General features: G+C 44.6%; 2 protein-coding genes across 2 annotated transcripts in view; both read left to right on the top strand.

Moving 5' to 3' along the window:
• Positions 1-535: 535 nt before the first annotated feature.
• On the top strand, positions 536-9,771 carry LOC309544001 (uncharacterized protein; the record flags this gene model as incomplete). Its single annotated transcript, XM_082276401.1, has 6 exons — positions 536-661; positions 778-875; positions 1,312-1,453; positions 2,839-3,293; positions 3,423-3,518; positions 9,721-9,771. Exons 1-6 carry the CDS (start codon positions 580-582, stop codon positions 9,769-9,771), a joined length of 924 nt encoding a protein of 307 aa, XP_082132527.1. The 5' UTR covers positions 536-579.
• A 3,161-nt stretch (positions 9,772-12,932) lies between these two features.
• LOC309544000 (uncharacterized protein) overlaps positions 12,933-14,800 on the top strand; it is a gene marked incomplete at its 3' end in the record, with an annotated part of 48,812 nt that continues 46,944 nt past the window's right edge. The window contains exons 1-4 of the mRNA XM_082276400.1: positions 12,933-13,055; positions 13,142-13,265; positions 13,382-13,479; positions 13,569-13,796. Coding sequence (XP_082132526.1) covers positions 13,181-13,265; positions 13,382-13,479; positions 13,569-13,796 — 411 coding nt within the window. The remainder of the gene's footprint in view (positions 13,056-13,141; positions 13,266-13,381; positions 13,480-13,568; positions 13,797-14,800) is intronic.

The following is a 14,800-nucleotide window of genomic DNA, read 5'->3' as shown; positions in this document are numbered from 1 at the left end:
ATTGAAAGGGGCACGGCACGCTGGTCTGTCTGCATTGAAGGGGCACGGCATGCTGGTCACTTTGCAATGAAAGGGGGCACGCTGGTCTGTCTGCATTAAAAGGGGGCACGCTGGTCACTCTGCATTGAAAGGGGGCACGCTGGTCTCTCTGCATTGAAAGGGGGCACGCTGGTCACTCTGCATTGAAAGGGGGCACGCTGGTCTGTCTGCAATGAAAGGGGGCATGCTGGTCTGTCTGCATTGAAAGGGGGCACGCTGGTCTCTCTGCATTGAAAGGGGGCACGCTGGTCTCTCTCTTCATTGAAGGTGGCACACTATACCTTAATTACTGAAGGCCCCTTTCACCCTTCTGTGACCTCAAAGTCACGCAATTTTTTTACAGCGTTTTTTTGCCGCAAAGCAATGCCTATTACATTTTTCTGTTGCCCCCCCCCCCCCCCCCAAAGAAATTTTGAGCACCAGCCGCCACTGTCCTGGGACATTATATAGTAACAGACATGGGATGTGTCTGGATGGTGACTGTATCATTGTGTGTGTCAGGTTCCTATAAGGTGTCAGGATGTCACTGTCTATTTCTCCATGGAGGAGTGGGAGTATTTAGGACACAAGGATCTCTACAAGGACGTCATGATGGAGAATCAGCCGCCCCTCACATCACCGGGTAAGAGGAGACTTTATTGTAAAGGAGAGAGCAGTACGGAGGATCCACCTAGATCCCCCATCATCTGATAAACACATAGAAACAATGTATTCAGTCAGTGTGTGTGTTTCCTACAGATAGATCCAGTAATGGGAACCCACCAGAGAGATGTCCCCGTCCTCTGTATTCCCGGGATTCCACACAGGAAGGTCACACCATCCCCCACCATCATCAGGTAGATGAGGAACAATCACTGATAGTATCATTAGGATCTGTACATTATCTGCATTGTTACCATTGATGTCATTTTTATTATATATTCAGAGTGGAAACCTGAGAGATTCTAAAGTTGAGGTTAAAGAAGAGATAAAAGAGGAGGATGATGAGGATGGGATGATGAAGGAGTCAGAGTTTCTAAAGGAACACAAAGATCTGTACCAGAACACCATGGAGGAGTCATCCAGCTACAGAAACCCACCAGAGAGATGTCCCCGTCCTCTGTATTCCCGGGATTCCACACAGGAAGGTCACACCATCCCTCACTGTTACAAGGTTGGTGAGACGAAGCATCTAGAAAATGGACTCATTGAAGGGATTTTTTTAAAATGTGATGTCACAATATTGAAGCTTATGTATTACAGATGACCTCTTCTATTATTTTCTTGGTATAGTGTGAAGAGCCAATTGATATAAAAGCTGAGGGTAAGGCAGAAGAAGAAGAGATGTATGTGAGGGATGATCAGCAGTCTATGGAGGAGGATGGAATAACGGGGACATTTATAGAGGAGGACACTCCTACAGAGATCAGCACAGGTGGGTCATTAACACTAAATACATTCCTCCACCCATACTGCTCACTGATTGGTCCAGAGTAGGGTGGGGACTGGGTGATATCAGCCTGTAATCCCCTGGTCACTTTCCTGAGCTGTGTTCCCCATCCTGTATTCCTGTATTTCTCTCGGATAATCTTCCTTCTCTGTGCTGCAGACACAATTTATGTCTCTAGACTGGATTTATGGAGATTCTGGGGTTCAGCTGGCAGCAAAATGTTACTTTTCACCAGAGGAGTTACTAGATCTAGGCACCTGGGGTCAGAGTCGGGACAAGGGGTGGGCAGGAGGGGGCGGCTGCCCTGGGCACTGTGGTATCATGTGAAGTGGGGGGCCACCGCAAGGAGGAGAAATGTAAGGAGTTGGGAGGAGTAATTTAAGTAGCAGCAGGGGCAAAGAATTGTTATAGGAAGGGAAATTTGGGTGTGTGCTAGAAGTGGTGATTCATGGGTGATTTGTGCTAGGAGGGCCAATTTTGGGGGGTTTGTACTAGAATAGGTGATATGGTAAAGGGGGGGATTTGTACTAGGGGATAATTTATTTTGGGGAGAAAGATTTGTGCTAGTAGGGATGTGTGGGGTAATCCTGCAGATTAGTGCCCAATGTTTGTTTTTTTTGGGGGGGGGGGTTTGCTGACACATAATGCTCATACATATTGGGGGAGGGGGCGCTGATTGGCATGTTCGCCCTGGGCTATAGGTGACCTTCTACCGGCACTGCCTGGGATATGTGCTTTAGATTTCCTTCCCCATGCCCAGGTCTACTAAGCTTTGATAGAACAATTCTCCCGGGGTTACTTACTCTGCTGTTCACTGGCTGTGCCTGAGTTATGAGTTCTGACCCTTACAATGTATAATTTTATTGTACATTACATACGCCTGATGCCTGCACTATATACTCTATGTTGTACATTACATACTCCTGACCCCTGCACTATATACTCTATGTTGTACATTACATACTCCTGACCCCTGCACTATATACTCTATGTTGTACATTACATACTCCTGACTTCTGCTCTCTCCCCTCTACCCACTGCTATATATACACATAATATGGATTCTCTTTTGTTACACCCATTTCCTACCAGCTGGACATTTTATATCGGTAGATAGTGAGTAGGTGTCCCGCACATCAAGGCGTGGCCTGGCGTAGGTCCAGACTGAGATTGCCATTTACTATCATACAGCAGGTCCTGACTTAATGTGTGGCTTTTGGGACACCTAGTCACCCTCTACCATTTACTAGTTACCTTGAGGGTGGAATTGTAAGATCCTCAGAGACAAAGCTGCCTGATGTGGGCGGAGTCCTGGTTTAGGGGAACCAATCTGCTGATGTCTAGTAATAATCTTTGTATTTCTATTTTAGTACATGGACGGGAGATGAGGAAAACCTCAGAGGATTGTCTCACTTTGTCTCCAGACTGTAAAGTAGAAGATGAGGACATCACACAGTATAGTCCAGGAGAAAACCCGGCGACCGCAAATGTCCATCCGGCACCACACAGTGTAGATGGACCATCGTATTCCTCTTATCCTGAGGAACCTCAGACTGTGAGGGACAGTGCCGGACCATCGTATTCCTCTTATCCTGAGGAACCTCAGACTGTGAGGGACAGTGCCGGACCATCGTATTCCTCTTATCCTGAGGAACCTCAGACTGTGAGGGACGGTGCAGGACCATCGTATTCCTCTTATCCTGAGGAACCTCAGACTGTGAGGGACAGTGCCGGACCATCGTATTCCTCTTATCCTGAGGAACCTCAGACTGTGAGGGACGGTGCCGGACCATCATATCCCTCTTGTCCTGAGGAACCTCAAACTGTGAGGGATGGTGCCGGACCATCGTATTCCTCTTATCCTGAGGAACCTCAAACTGTGAGGGACAGTGCCATCCTGCCAACAGCTAAGAGTTTTTCCTGTAATGAGTGCGGGAAGTGTTTCCCTTTTAAGTCAAAACTTAACGAGCATGAAAGATCTCATACAGGAGAAAAAACGCATTCCTGTCCTGAGTGCGGGAAACGTTTCAGTTCTAAATATAGTGTTAATGTGCATAAAAGATCTCACACGGGGGAAAAGCCGTATTCCTGTCCTGAGTGTGGGAAATCTTTTTCACAGAAGTCCTCTCTTTACACACATCAGAGATCTCACACAGGGGAGAAGCCGTTTTCCTGTCCTGTGTGTGGGAAATGTTTTACACAAAAGTCTCATCTTCAAACACATCAGAGATCTCACACTGGGGAGAAGTCACTTTATTTTCCTGAGTGCGGGAAATGTTTTTCACAGAAGGCCAATCTTTACATACATCAGAGATCTCTCACGGGGGAGAAGCTGCATTCATGTCCTGAGTGTGGGAAATGTTTTTCACGGAAGTCTCATCTTCACAGACATCAGAGATCTCACACACGGGTGAAGCCGTATACCTGTCCCGAGTGCGGGAAATGTTTTTCACAGAAGTCCACTCTTTATACACATCAGAGATCTCACACGGGGCAAAAGCCGTTTTCCTGTCCTGAGTGCGGGAAATGTTTTTCACTAAAGTCTAATCTTCACACACATCAGAGATCTCATACGGGGGAGAAGCCGTTTTCCTGTCATGAGTGCGGGAAATGTTTTTCACTAAAGTCTCATCTTTACATACATCAGAGATCTCACACGGGAGAGAAGCCGTTTTCCTGTCATGAGTGCGGGAAATGTTTTTCACAGACGTCCCATCTTTACACACATCAGAGATCTCACACGGGAGAGAAGCCGTTTTCCTGTCCTGAGTGCGGGAAATGTTTTTCACACAAATCTAATCTTTACGCACATCAGAGATCTCACACGGGGGAAAAGCTGTATTCTTGTCCTGAGTGCGGGAAATGTTTTTCACACAAGTCCAATCTTTACAGACATCAGAGATCTCACACGGGGAGAAGCCGTATTCCTGTTCTGAGTGAGGGAATTGTTCCTCACTGAAGTCTTATCTTCCTGTACATCAGGGATCCCATACAACCCTCGAGGTGTATTAGTGCCTTGAGTGTGGGAAATGTCTTCTATATGAATGTTGGTGGACATGTGGGGAAGAAGCACACCCTGATATACACCTCAGATATACTCCATGGCTGATCTTCCTCATGTAAGAAACACTTCATAAGGAGATCAGAGATGACCAGAGACATGGATGAAGTGTTGTACCGTGTTGGCTTTTCATTGGCTGAGTACATTTTGGGGTGTAGAGTGGTAAGTAGAGCCGTGAAATGAAGGAATCTCCTTCAGAATGTCTTGCTTGTCTGTGTGACGGTTACTGATAATGATATAGCGGGTTACAGAGCTAGAAGCTGTGAGATCCCATATATCTTTATCAGTAAACTTTACACAGACAAGACAGAAATTCTGAAGTTGATGTCCTTCATTTCAAGGCTCTACTTACCAGTGGTGACCCCGAAGCGTGTCTCTCTGTCTTCAGTCCATCCTTCTCCCATCCCCCAACAGGAGGGAAGGAGAACTCAGAGATAAACTAGGTGAGAACTTCTTTCCTTTGCTCCTGTGTGGATTTGGGTGGCTTGGCGAAGTGCGGCACGAGAGGGATAACACCGCTTGTCTTTATATTTCTACATATCTTGTCTGGGTGGAGGTTATTGGTTGGAAAATATTTATACTGTTTTATTTTCTGTAAATAATTTTTGTTTTCCCTTTGAAGGGAGATATTATGTGTGGTTTGATGAAGCGATTGGCTCAATAGTTACCACTTCACTTACATGTTTAGTTTTTATAAAATAGATGAACAAATATGACAAGCATTCATTCATCCATTCATCCATGACAAATGTTGGTCTTATTTTATTTCATTCAGTGATTTCCTATGATCATTGGGTCCATCTAGTGGCCATAATGGGGTATTGATCTATTTTTCCTGATTGAGGTGTTTAGGAACTAATATCTCATTATGGCCACTAGTTGGAGCTGACGATTATAGGAAATCACTGTGTTTATTAGAATATGGCCAGAATTTGTCAAGGCTGGACACATGCTTGTCACACTCATCCAAAATATTTTTTGCATAGACCCCTTAGTTACCCGAGATCATACCCATGCATTTATGAGTACTGTACACACTGAAGGACTTAAACAAAATAAAACCACAGGATTAAACCAACTATTGATTTAGAACTAAAAATTCCTAATTCCTTTAGACGGCCTCAGTATCATAGCAATTAGCGCCATCTAGTGTCCAAATGCAACATTTTCCATTTTATATCAATGAAAAATCTTCAACAGCACAGCAAATCCCCTAATAACATTCATTGTTTCCCCAGTCACACAGAAGGAATGTACATGCATTGTCACTGAGAGAATTGCTATGTAAATGTTCCAATATTTCCCCCTAAATATCAGGAGATGTTTATATAAAGATGGGAAGTATGTAGCAGATAAATGAATAGTCCTCCTAGCAATTTTATTACCAGGCTGCAGCTAGGGGGAGCTCTAATGTGACCCCAGCAGAGTGATCCCATCTAGCTCACATTAACCCTTTCACTGCCAGTGCTGTGTTTGCATTATTTTTGCACACATGGTAAAATGCAGATTTTGGGCCTGAAGATTAGATAAAACCCCCAAACATATATTTTCTGAAAGCAGAGGCCCTGGAGAATAAAATGGTGGTAATTGTTAAGGTGTTCCTCGTACACAAATGTCACCTTCATATCCGGGTTTATTTTCTCCTTTCCCCCATTTTCTATGGTGTGATCTTTTCTACAATACTTTGTTATAATAATGTAACACGTTGTGTATTGTATTGTACACAAATTATTACCGACTCCGCCTCCACATTCCAGACAAGTCATTTTCCTGACCAATTGGATTTCTTCCTTTACCATTTTGTTCTTTTTTTTTTTCACTCTTGTTAAATTTAAAGTTAGAATAAAAAATATATTGAATAAAAAAAATTGTGTGTGTCGGTGCAATGATGACAAGCTTCAGTATCCAGAAAGGGCTGGTAGGTGACACTTCCATATACAGCCCAAGGAAGTGACAAGGAGCCCCTAGGAACCTTTGGAGGAACCCTGGCTGAGAGAGGCTGGACTTGGCAGTCATATATTATTATTATTATACAGGATTTATAAAGCGCCAACAGTTTGCGCAGGCTCTACAGTGTTAGGGCAAACAGTACAATTACAATAAAATTCAATACAGGAGGAATCGGAGGGTCCTGCTCTTTAGAGCTTACAATCTAGGAGGGAGGGTCAAGTGATCCAAAAGGTAACAATTGTAGGGGATGGGCTGATGGAGAAAATAAAAGTACAGTTGTTAGGTGGGGGGCAGAATAGGTAGATGAGTTTTCAGTGAACACCTAAAGGTGGATAGAGTAAGAGATAGTCGGACAGATTGGGGTAGGGAGTTCAGTAGGACAGGAGAGGCTTGGGAGAAGTCCTGGAAGTGGGAGGAGGTGACAAGGGAACTAGAAAGCAGAAGATATTGGGAAGATCGAAGAGGATGACTTGGTTGGAATATTGAGACCAGGTTAGTGGTGTAGCTGGGGGCCGAGTTGTGGATGACTTTGTACGTTACCGTTAGTATTTTTAATTTGTTGGGTGAGTGGCAGCCAATGGAAGGATTGGCAGAGAGGGGTAGCAGATGCTGAGCGGTTTGTAAGGTGGAGGAGTCTGGCAGAAGCATTCATGATGGACTGAAGGAGGCATAGCCTATGTAAAGGTAAGCCAACGAGGAGGGAGTTGCAGTAGTCGAGGTGAGAGATAACCGGGAGTAGGGATGGGCAAATGGTTCGGGACGGACATAAGTTCGGCTTAAACATCGTCCGTTTGGCCGAAATTTCTGTGTGTGTTTTTTTAAAATTATTATTTTTTCATGTTTGATACTATCAATGCAATTTTTTTCGTTACAAAATATTGTTTTTATAGGAGCAATGATTTTAATTAATGCTTAAAATGAAAAAAAAAAAAAAGAAAAATTACTTAAAATATAGTGCCTGGGGGGTCCCCAAAACTGGATACGCGCTATACAATTTTCTTTCAATTTTTTCCTTTAGATTTACCAAAACCATATAATATGAGGTCAAACCTAAACAGTTTCAATTTGTATGCAGTCAGGCAGGCCCTTACACTACATAGTTGAAGGTAAATCTAAAGGAAATCTAACAACAAAAGTTGTATAGTGTGTATCCAGCCTTAGTCTGCCTGTAAAGTGGTGTATCTGTACTGTGTATAGAACCTGCTGCAGCAAAACTGACATTTATAAAGAAAAAAATTACATTTAAATTGATTTTCCCAGCCATTGTCGGCAATGGAAATAAAAAATAAAAATAATAACAGTGTGGGGGTCCCCCCTCGGTCCATACCAGGCCCTTTGAAATCCCCACAATCATTCTCGGTGACTTCAACATCCCAGTTACTACAAACACTTCTGTTACTTCTAAATGTTTTAGTCTATCCTCCTCATTTGGCCTGAAACAATGGATACACAATGGATAGAGGCTTCTACTCACTCTGGTGACAACACCCTCAGTCTTGTATTCTCCCACCGATGCCCTCCATGCATCCTCTCCAACAATCCTCTCCCTCCCTCTAAACACCACTAGGGATTGGCGAGTGGTTTGGACCGAGCATAACTTCAGCCAGAAATGGCCCCTTCAGGTGTTTGCAAAACACCCAAATTTTCTGTGTGCTCTGCGTTTCTTCTATTTATTTTACTATTTACATCCCGCCGAGTGCACAGTCAATAGGTTTTTAAGAAGCGAGGCTGGGAAACAGGCCACGGCATCCTTTACAACAAATGAGTCCTCAGCTGTCAGCTGGCTCTCCCTCAGACAGCTGAATGTAGAAAAAAATGATTGTTGGCAAAAAAAAAAATGGGGAAAAAAACGGCGTGGGGTCCCCACTGTCTATACCAGGCCCCATCCATACCAGGCCAAAAAAAGGCTGCATGCTTGGATAAGGGTCTGGTGTAGATTTTGAGGGGAAACCCCACTCCTATTTTTTTTTTTTTTTAAAACTGGAGTATCTTCCCCCCCAAAATCCATACCAGACCCTTATCCAAGCACACAGCCTAGCAGGCCAGGACAGGGGTGAGGACAAGCAAATGCCCCTCAAACCATACCAGGCCACATGCCCTCAACATGGGGGGGTGCTTTGGGGCAGGGGGGTCTGCAGGGGGCTTATCAGAATCTGGAAGCCCCCTTGAAAAAAGGGCCCCCAGATCCTGGCCCTCATTTACCAAAAAATGTGTAAAAAATAAAGACATGAGCCAGTTTTTTTACAGTTCCTTTATTAAAAAAAATAAATAAACAATGTCCCCTGATGTAGATTCATCATCAATCACAACGACAGCTGCAACGCCGACCCAAAAAAAGAAAAAAAAAAAACCTCCGCCCACGAGGAAGACTGACTGTCGAATGCCTGCTCCGCTGGGTGACAGTTTTTAAATAGGTAATGGGCAGAGCCACCTGATGATGTCACCTGGTGACCCTGTCCCTTATGATGTCACCGATCCAGTATGTACCAGTCAGTTACATCACAAGGGGCGGGCCACCAGATGATGTCACCAGGTGGCCCTGCTCCTTACCTTTTTAAGAACTGTCAGACTGTCATTCCTTGAGGGTGGAGTGTTTTTTTTGGGGGGGGGGGTCCAGAGGTGAAGTGGGCGTTGTGAATGACGATGGATCTACATTCATTCACATAGGGGGCGGGATCTGGGGGCCCCCTTGTTAAAGGGGGCTCCTTGGTTCTGATAAGCCCCCTGCCGCCAGACCCCCATAACCACAGGCCAAGGTTGTGGGGAAGAGGCCCTTGTCCCCATCAACATAAGGACAAGGTGCTTTGGGGGCACACCCCCCATGTTGAGGGCATGTGGCCTGGTATGATTAAGGGGGGCACTCGCTTGTCCCCCTCTTTCCTGGCCTGCCAGGCTGCATGCTTGGATAAGGGTCAGGTATAGATTTTGGGGGGACCTCATGCCCTTTGTTTTTACAATTTTGGCATGGATTTCCCCTTAAAATTCATGTCAGGAGCCTAGTATGGATTTTGGGGGACTCCACGTCCACTTTTCCCCGATTTTTTTTTCTTGCCGGCAATTATTTTTTTTACATTCTGCTGTCAGCGGGGAAGCCCACTGACAGCTCATGACTCATTCGTTGTTAAGGACACAGCGGCCAGCTTCCCACTTCTTAACAACCTATTGACTGTACTTGATATATGTAATAACCAAGATCCTACAAGGTGATCTTATTAAAACCATATAAAATGTGTTTCTGCAGGTCCCTCCGGGGACGGATTACTTGCACTATATAGTCTCCTTCAAAAAATGAAGCTTGAGGCCTGTCGTTCAGCATAGCTCTATTGCTATGTGCTCGTTCTATTCAGTTGTTCTTTGTATTGAATGTTTTGGTTAATGCACTGTCTGTTTGCTGTATAACTTTGACAAGTCTCAATAAAATCTTGTTAAAAAAAAAACATATAAAATGTGAATCAATAAATAGTAAATTAGTGCCAGATGAAGTGAAGGTGCAATCTGCAAAATGGCAGAGACAGGATTTGGGCTAAAATATGTAAGCCTTGAGAAGTGCCTAAAGTGCTATAAAAGGATATAAAAGGTATAAAAACTGATACCACAAAGTGTAAAATGAATAATTTATTGTGAAGTGCAGAAAAAAATATATATCTCTGAAATGTGCACCAGGATCTAATAACCTTAAGTGGTGGTATAAATGAGAAACCAGTGACAATATAAATAAATTATGGTGAGAAAACAATATGGTGAAAAAGAATAATATGGTGAAAAAAGGGGGCAGATTCCCCTCTACACGGAACTGCTGGAACTGGTGTCCGTGATGGGTGAAATTAAATAGAGGTATAGTGGAACACAGGTGCCTGTACCTGAAGTGTCCACTAGATGTAGCACTCACCCTTTCTTTCCACCTTAGAATCACAAATCAATGTTTAGAGGGTGGATAGGATTCCAAGTGGGTATGTGGGGTCCACTCTGTGACTGATGAGCCAGGTTCCAAAGAATCCTCACAGATAAGCGGGTCCCATCTTGATCATTGCAGGACGTTCATTCATTCCATGCAGTTCTGCCACTGCTGTTCATGTGTCTCCCCACATCAGAGTTGCGTTTTCCAACGGTTGGAAAAAGCAACTCTGATGCCCATCCCTAGTGGTGTTTAGAGGGAGGGAGAGGATTGGTGGGGAGGATACATGGAGGGCATCGGTGGGAGAATACAAGGCTGAGGGTGATGTCACCAGAGTGAGTAGAAGCCTCTATCCATTGTGCACCCATTTCTTCAGGCCAAATGAGGAGGTTAGACTGAGAAGTTTGGAAGTAGCAGAAGTGTTCGTAGTAACAGGGATGTTGAAGTCGCTGAGAATGATTGTGGGGATTTCCGAAGAGAGAAAGTAGGGCAGCCAGGCAGAGAAGTCATCAAGGAAAGTTAATACCGGTCCAGCGGGCCGATAGATCACAGCAATTCTAGAGGAGATTGGAGAAAATAGACGTACAGTGAGCTTCAAATGATGAGAGGGAGGAGAGTGGAGAACCTGGAAGGTGCTCTGTGAGGATAGGAGGATTCACACTCCACCTCCCTTGTGTTCCCTAGGTCTAGATTTACACCTACTTCATTCATCTTATGGTGTTTATCAATAAATGAAGTAAACTGAACCATGTGCAAATTCATATACAACATAAAGTGCTTTGTGCTCAAGATGCTGTTCCCTGCAGACCCACTGCTTCCACTTTACACCTACTTCATTATCTTATAATATTTTCTATAAAGTAAAAACCTGTGCAAATTCATGTAATCATACAATATTTTGTGCTCAATATAGTGTTCTCTGCAAGTCCACTGCTTCTACTTTGCATCTACTTCAACGAAGTTCTGTTGCTCCAATAAAGTTCACAACCTAATAAAAAGTTGATAAGGTGTGAAAGTGCTCCGTGCTCCAAACTGTGCCAGCTGTAGTGTAGCCACGCCTTCTTCCACCTCTCACACACGTGATGGTGAGGGCGCCCCCTTAGTATTGCTTCCCCATTCACAAGAGCAATATGACTCCCAGCTTTTCAGCTACCAGAGTCACAAACATCCTTCACACTCTCCTCACCTCCGATGGCAAAGGAACTGGATCCTCCTCGCTCACTCCTGCAAGTCTGCTGAGCTTTCTGTCAGTCTCCCTCCTATACTCGGCTTCCTCCTCTAACCGCTGTTCCAGCAGGAGCTCCGCCTCTTCATACACACTCAGGGAGGAGAGAAAGCGGAAGAATATATAGTATATACACACACAGCACAAGGCCGTGTTCACACTACTACCCGATGTTTCTCAGGGCAGCAGTTCCTCTGAGCTCCACAAGATGGTGATCTCACTTCTACCCAGACAGGAAGTCTCTATGGAATACAGACAGGAAGTGATGTCAGTACAGACAGGAAGTGATGTCAGGTACAGAGGACGTTCCATAGAACGTAGAGGGAGACACTGCAGGATCTGGCGGCAGAGGTAATAAGTAGATTAACCCCTTCAAGGGGATCAGTTGATGATTAATGTATCTTGCTTCCAAAGCTAACCACACATGGATGGAAATGTGACCGATCCCTGCTGAACCAGCTGAATTTCCATGTATCTATGGTCACCTCCCCTCCCCCTCATCTCCTTCATTATTTAAGTCATAAAGATAATCTCCCATTGGCTGAGCAATATTCTCATTTGTCTCTGAGCTCCTTCTTGCTATTCCTCGTCCTGCCTGTTGTTTCCTTGGATTGATTTTCTGTGTAGTGACCCCGGCTTCATCTCTTGGATGAGCTCGTCTGTTGCTTGTCCTGACCTTTATCCTGATTCCTGGATCTCCTCCTCATCTCTCCTCCATATCCTCTTACACAGCTTTTCTCCACACCTGCAGTGACCCTGGGGGGGGGGGGGGGGGGAACTCGGCACCAGCATGCAGCAAAATCCATCCCCACCATTAGGAGCTCTGGAGAAAATTGTCTATTTACACTCCGTTCCTCCGCACGTCACCTGCTCACATGAGAGATTACTTTTACACATTCCTGACAGATTTCTGTATGGTAAAGGTCAAAGTTCACTCTTCATTTTAGGAGAAGTGGGAGGCACCCAGGAACAATGATTTGGTTAGCACAGGAGCCTCATATAGAGGGTCCCTCAAATCTCCCCATCTAAATGTCCCTCCATCCAGAGTCTATATGTCCTATGACATCACACTGTCCTCACAGCTCCTCCTTCCAATGTCCCTCTATCTGGCTTTTTTTTTTTACTGATGCTCTTAGGATGCGGGTGGTTCCTTGGCATGCTCACTAGCAAAGTGGGACTGTTTGTCCTGTGTTGTACGTAATGATGTAGTGTGGGGGTCCTGTGTGGGTAAATTATACCTCAGTGTGAAGTGAGGCTATAATAAAATGGAGACCTGAATGGTGAGGTGAGGAGGATTCTGTGAATTTCATTTTATTTTACTATTTGTGTTCAGATCTAGAGTTTTCCTCCTGTGAAGTCTGGAGATCATATGACCATCACATTGCCTCCACCTCCCTCCCTGATAGAGAAATAAAAAGAAGATTCTAGAAGTCACCAGAGAGATGATCGAGGAGAGGTGAGCGGTGCTGGGAATTCTGGGACATTATCCAGTAACAGACAAGGGATGTGTCTGGATGGTGACTGTATCATTGTATGTGTCAGGTTCCTATAAGGTGTCAGGATGTCACTGTCTATTTCTCCATGGAGGAGTGGGAGTATTTAGAAGGACACAAGGATCTCTACAAGGACGTCATGATGGAGAATCAGCCGCCCCTCACATCACCGGGTAAGAGGAGACTTTATTGTAAAGGAGAGAGCAGTACGGAGGATCCACCTAGATCCCCCATCATCTGATAAACACATAGAAACAATGTATTCAGTCAGTGTGTGTGTTTCCTACAGATGGATCCAGTAATGGGAACCCACCAGAGAGATGTCCCCGTCCTCTGTATTCCCGGGATTCCACACAGGAAGGTCACACCATCCCTCACCATCATCAGGTAGATGAGGAACAATCACTGATACTATCATTAGGATCTGTACATTATCTGCATTGTTACCATTGATGTCATTTTTATTATATATTCAGAGTGGAAACCTGAGAGATTCTAAAGTTGAGGTTAAAGAAGAGATAAAAGAGGAGGATGATGAGGGTGGGATGATGGAGAAGTCAGAGTTTCCAAAAGAACACAAAGATCTGTACCAGGACGCCATGGTGGAGTCATCCAGCTACAGAAACCCACCAGAGAGATGTCCCCGTCCTCTGTATTCCCGGGATTCCACACAGGAAGGTCACACCATCCCTCACCATCATCAGGTAGATGAGGAACAATTATTGGTAGTTCTGATTTTATACACAGCATGTTTGTTACAATGAATGTTTAATTATATCTTTCAGAGTGGAAACCTCTTGGATTATAATATTGTTGTAAAAGAAGAGTATAAAGAGGAGGATGAGGAGTATGGAGTTATGGAGGAGTTGTCAGAAGGACACAAGGATATGATGGAGCCACCTAATACCAGGAACCCACCAGAGAGATGTCCCCGTCCTCTGTATTCCCGGGATTCCACACAGGAAGGTCACACCATCCCTCAATGTTACAAGGTTGGTGGGGCGGAGCATTTAGAACATAAATTGTGAAGATGATGTGTGGATTATAATGTGAGCTTATAGTTTACCAATTAAATGTTATTTCTTTTTCTTGGTTTAGGGTAAGGATCAGATAGATATAAAGGTTGAGATTAAAACAGAAGAAGAAGAGACGTATGTGAGGGATGATCAGCAGTCTATGGAGGAGGATGGAATAACGGGGACATTTATAGAGAAGGACACTCCTACAGAGATCAGCACAGGTGGGTCATTAACACTAAATACATTCCTCCACCCATACTGATCACTGATTGGTCCAGAGTAGGGTGGGGGCTGGTTGATATCAGCCTGTAATACCCTGGTCACTTTCCTGAGCTGTGTTCCCCATCCTGTATTCCTGTATTTCTCTTGGGCAATCTTCCTTCTCTGTGCTGCGGACACAATTTATGTCTCTAGACTGGATTTATGGAGATTCTGGGGTTCACCTGGAAGCATGATGTTGATTTTCACCATAGGTGTTACCAGACCTAGGCACCTGGGGTGTAAGTCTTGGGTCTCCTTCCCCATGCTCGGGTCTAGTAAGATCTCTGACAGAACAATTCTCCCAGGGTTCCTTGCTCTGTTGTCTGCTGGCTGTGCCGGGCGGAGGGATATGTCTGTATAGTCTCAGACCCAAGTCACTGAGTGCAGTCTCAGGAGATGGGAGGGAGCGGTGTGGGACCTCTGCAACT

This window comes from Pelophylax lessonae, assembly GCF_965119305.1.
Source record: "Pelophylax lessonae genome assembly, contig: HAP1_SCAFFOLD_601, whole genome shotgun sequence".
In the NCBI taxonomy this organism is placed as follows: domain Eukaryota; kingdom Metazoa; phylum Chordata; class Amphibia; order Anura; family Ranidae; genus Pelophylax; species Pelophylax lessonae.
This window is presented reverse-complemented; position numbering and strand designations above follow the sequence as displayed.